General features: G+C 46.6%; 1 protein-coding gene across 1 annotated transcript; it reads left to right on the top strand.

The window, feature by feature from the left end:
* The first annotated feature begins 402 nt into the window (after positions 1-402).
* On the top strand, positions 403-1,894 carry si:ch211-157b11.8 (fibroleukin). Its single transcript, XM_007890561.2, is given in 5 exon segments — positions 403-520; positions 523-545; positions 1,308-1,388; positions 1,390-1,670; positions 1,672-1,894. Coding segments are annotated over 5 exon segments (726 nt in total).
* The last annotated feature ends 2,912 nt before the right edge of the window (positions 1,895-4,806 follow it).

Here is a 4,806-nt window from a genome sequence, read left to right on the forward strand (position 1 = left end):
TCTCTTTTCAAATAGTGCCATGAGTTCTTTAACATCCACCTGAACAGGCAGACAGGACCTCGTTTTAATATCTAATGAAGGACGGCACCTCCGATAATGCAACACCCCTCAGCAGTGCATTGGACTCAGCTCAAAAGGTCTAATGGGGGGCTTCAATTAGTCTAAAGGCACTTGGGTTTGGGAAGGGAAAATCAGGCATGATTTGCTCTCTTGCAGCCTGAGATTTGGCACAGCCACAGACTTTAGTTTTAAGAATACACTAAATTCTAAAATATTCTTAAATTCAATCTTAATACAGTGAAAGTAAAAGGGCTGGCAACCGCTCCCTGTTATAAGGTGGGTTGGCATTGGGGCTTGTCTGTATTTGTATTTGTGAGGGTCTCTGCTTGCTCTGCTCTGGACATGCAGAGGATGATGTCTTATGTGTTTCCAGTGGGCTCCTTTGGCCACTCCAATAGGTTGTTCTCACGGGATTTTGCCGAGATCCAGAAGCAAGGGATCCAGGAAAACGGGATTTACACCAACCTTCAGCATCAGCATTTGAGGTAGGTTACAAGAGGTCTCAATCAGCATTAGAACTCAACATCCAGAAAAATTTCCCAACTCAGTAACTCAAACCAAACCATCCATTCTAATTGATCGTGTCAGGCTGGTGTTAGTACTATTGCCTCTGAGTCAGAAGATCGTGAGTTCAAGCCCCATGTCCAGACTTGGAATCACATAGTCTAAGCTGACGTTCCAATGTTGTGCAGGGGCATGTTGCATTGTTAGAGGAGCTGTCCTTCGCTGAGATGTTAAACCAAGGTCCTGACTGCTTGTTCAGGTGGACTTTAAAGATCCCATTGTACTATTCGAAAAGAGAAGGGAGTTTCCCACAATGTCCTGGTCAACAATCCCCCAAATAAAATCAGTCATTCACTCCATGGCTCTTTGTAAGTCATTGTAGCTCAGTGGTTAGAGTATTCGTCTCACTGGGTTCTATTCCCAGGACAAAATGTTGGGCAAGTTTCCTTACTCCACACGCCTCTGTTTACCTTGCAGTCAGTAGGAACCCAGTTGTTGCTTGATTGGCAGATTGTTTTTCCGGGGTAATAATCCCTAAAGAAAATAATAATAATAATTTGTTCACTCAATCCGGGACTGTTTGTGGGACCCTGCTGTGCGCAATTGGTTGCTGCGTTTCGTCCACAAAATGCACAGTCAATTCACTTTACAGCATATCTTCTGAAGAGCTTTGAGATGTCTCGACAACGTGATGAGGCGCTGTATCAATGCAAGGATTATTATTATTACTATTGTTTGGTCAGGCTTATTGTGACATGGTGACCGATGGCGGGGGATGGACCGTCTTCCAGCGTCAGGAGGACGGCTCGGTGGATTTCAACCGGTACTTGGGAGGAGTACAAGCGAGGGGTCTGCAGCCTGGAGAGGGAGCACTGGCTGGTGAACGAGGCTGTGCACGGGCTGACAGGTGGCGGTGGGGGGGGGAGGCAACACGCGCTACGGATGGCGCTGGAGGACTGGCACGGGGTGCAGAGTCACACCGTATACAGGAGGTTCAGGCTGGCCGGGGAGCAGGGCAACTACAGGCTGACGGTCAGGGAGTACCGGGTCAACGCAGGCAACAGGCTGAGCTACAACCATGTCCGCAAGCCCTTCAGCATGGACGACCAACAACAACTACGCTGGCGGCAACTGTGGCTCCTATTACGGGGCCTGTCTCCTGTCAGCCTATCTCGAGGCCAATCTGAACGGCCGCTATTACACAGGCAAGTACAGCAGCCTGACTGACGGTATCTACTGGGGAGCCTGGTACGTCCTGACAGATAGGCGGACTCAGCAGAAATACTCCTTCAAACGGTTGGAAATGAAGACGAGACTGCTTGGCTTTTAACCCAGAGCTCGGGAATGGGGAGGGGGGTGGGGAGGGTGGGGGGGGAGTTTTTTTCCCCAATTCTGATGGGATTTTTTTCTGTGCGTTTGTCTTCTTTGTCTCGAAAGGGATTTTCTTTTATTGTTAAAACTAAAGGCTGTCTTGATGGTCCGGGGGTAAATGTTGGTGTGATGCCGATTTAGGCAGACTCAGCACTTAGCCTCTCAAACCACTTGTCTCTGGGTTGGGGAGAGGAATTTCAGCAAGTGTTGCTCACTCTTGCTCTAACGACCCCCCCCACCCCATTTCTCCCACACGCATGCACATTTCCTTCACTGAGGAGATATATGTGTGTGGATGTCATGTGAGAACTCGATTGGGCCTCTAAACCACTGGCAAGCCTCACACACAAAGAACAACCACTATTGGAGAGAGTCCAAGGAAAAGGACCCTGGCAGTCACTGGGGGCAGGGAATCCTCTCATTCAGCTCCTGTTCCCCCTGCAAGCCAGTTGGCTGGTCCTAGCTGGACAAGCAGCAGGAAGGCTTGCCAGACACTGCTCTCAATGGCAAGCTATGCATTTGTTGCTGGTTAGACTCCAGCAGTTACCCCAAGATACACTCTGGGGTCCCCAAGACTTGGCTCTTGCCGACGTGCGACTAATACTTTCCAGAACTAGGTAAGCAGGATGCATCCCTCCAGGGAGAATGCGCATTCCATTCCAACAATCTCTCTCTGGAACTCATAACTCTCATAAGTCTCAATTGAAAGCCGTTTTTTTTTCGCAGTTTCTAAAAAAGAAAGAAACTGGCTTCCAAACTCAGACTGGAGTTAAGAATTCTCCACAATTCTGCACCAAAAACAATGTAATGATTCAACAGGCGGTGGCAAGAGTATAGAGTTTATTGCATAAGATGAAGGTTTAACAATCTGTAATCAAATTAAATTACATATAACACAATAACAATACGACACATTATATAACATGTAACACAATAAAAATACAACACATCTTTGTGAGCAAAACATTTACCAAAGAGCACGGACGCCATTTGTATCGCGCCTTTCACATCGGGAGGATGTCCCAAGGCGCTGGACAGTCAGGGATTTCCACCTCAGTGTTGAGACTTAATGACCCCCCTGCTGTAAAATCTACACATGTGAGAAAGGTGAAGAAGAACGGGATGGAGTTCTGTGATACCTCTCTTCTGCCCACAGTCTGACATCTGGCTTTGTCATATCATTAAAGGACATCTCAAACCGATCTGTGTTACTGTGCGTCAATTACTGCATTTATAACATGTAACACTCCATCGCCCAGCGATAATAACGACACTTTCTATCACTGAAACTCACACTGCCGAGGCGGCCAGAGGCAGAAACCCACCAGTGTGGTACCTAATAATAATAATAATAATAATAATAATAATAATAAACCTTGCATTTGATATAGCACCTTATCACGTCTTAGAGATGTCTCAAAGCAGAAAATACTGCAAAGTGAATTGACTGTATATTTTGTGGGCAACATGCAGCAGCCAATTGCACACAGCAGCGTCCCATAAACAGTCGTGGATTGAGTGACCAAATTATTAGTATTATTTCGGGTGGACGTTAAAGGTCACATGGCACTGTTCAAAAAAGAAAAGGAGTCTCTCTCTCTCTCTCTCTCTCCTGGTGTCCTGACCAACAATCCCCCCAAATAAAAAAATTGATCACTCATGCATAAACTAGCTGCCAAGTTTTACCCACAAAATGCACAATCAATCCACGTTACAGTATATTCTGTGAAGTGCTTTGAGACATCTCAACGACGTGATAAGGCGCTATGCCAAATGCAAGGATTATTATTATTATGATGTTTTAGTTGGGTCTTTATAATGGATTATCCATTCCAAAATGTGCATTTTCCAGGAAGAATGTCGACTCAGTGATTAGCAGCAGCGACCAGGGCTGATATCCTACCCACACCACCCCTACCCACCCAGTTGCTTCAACCAACTGGATTGTCTCTGCAGCCTTGCTTCCCAGCTGAGATGGGCTACCTCAGCACAAACCAAGGATCAAGCCCGAGATGTGACGTGCGTGTGGGGATCAGTACAGTACCGCACTGAACAGTGTCTCCCCCACCTGAGCCCGGAGAGCACGGGCAAGAGAACAGGAGGGTAAGTTATCTTAGCCAAGCTCCTGCGATGGGCGAGATCTCTCTCGGCTGAGCTGCTGACGGCCATACAGGAGGTCACGTGACAGCTTCCAGGTGTTGCTCCTCCAGCTGTCACTTCCAGTATCTTTTCCTTTCCGCATCCGAGACACTTTCCTTTGATCTTGTTGGCATGAAAAGCCCCCTGGCTGGAGGACAGCCAGCGACTGACAAATCCTTTCCAACCCCTGTCATCTTCAACTGCGCCGAACAGCCAGCAAGGCTTTCAGGCTTTTGAAGAATCCCTTATCTTGTTATAAAGGAGGCATTTTTGATTATAGTAATCCACTGCAATCTGCGTATGTTTTAAGAGTATTCGTTCTGCTTCTCCCCGCCCCCCCTTCCCCCCACAACCGGTCGGCTATAGGGAAGGAAAACCGTTCAACTTGGTCTTGATCAGTATAGGTGTGTCAGTGTGGCTCAGTTGGTAGCACTCTCACCCCCGAGTCAGAAGTTTGTGGGTTCAAGCCCCACGCTAGCACTTTGAGCTCACTTTACACTTTACACTTCAATACTGCATTATCAGAAGAAAAAAATCATAATCCTTGGATATGATAAACGGTCTCATGATGTCTCAAAAGGCTTCATAGGATTTTACTGTAAAGTGTAGTGACTGTGTATATTTGTAGGTGAATGCGAGTGATAATATGCACACAGCAATGTCCCCAAAACAGACATGAAGTGAATGAGGTGCTATATTAAATGCAAGGATTTTTGTTTAAAATGTAATTTT

This window comes from Callorhinchus milii, unplaced genomic scaffold, assembly GCF_018977255.1.
Source record: "Callorhinchus milii isolate IMCB2004 unplaced genomic scaffold, IMCB_Cmil_1.0 Scaffold12, whole genome shotgun sequence".
In the NCBI taxonomy this organism is placed as follows: Eukaryota; Metazoa; Chordata; class Chondrichthyes; order Chimaeriformes; family Callorhinchidae; genus Callorhinchus; species Callorhinchus milii.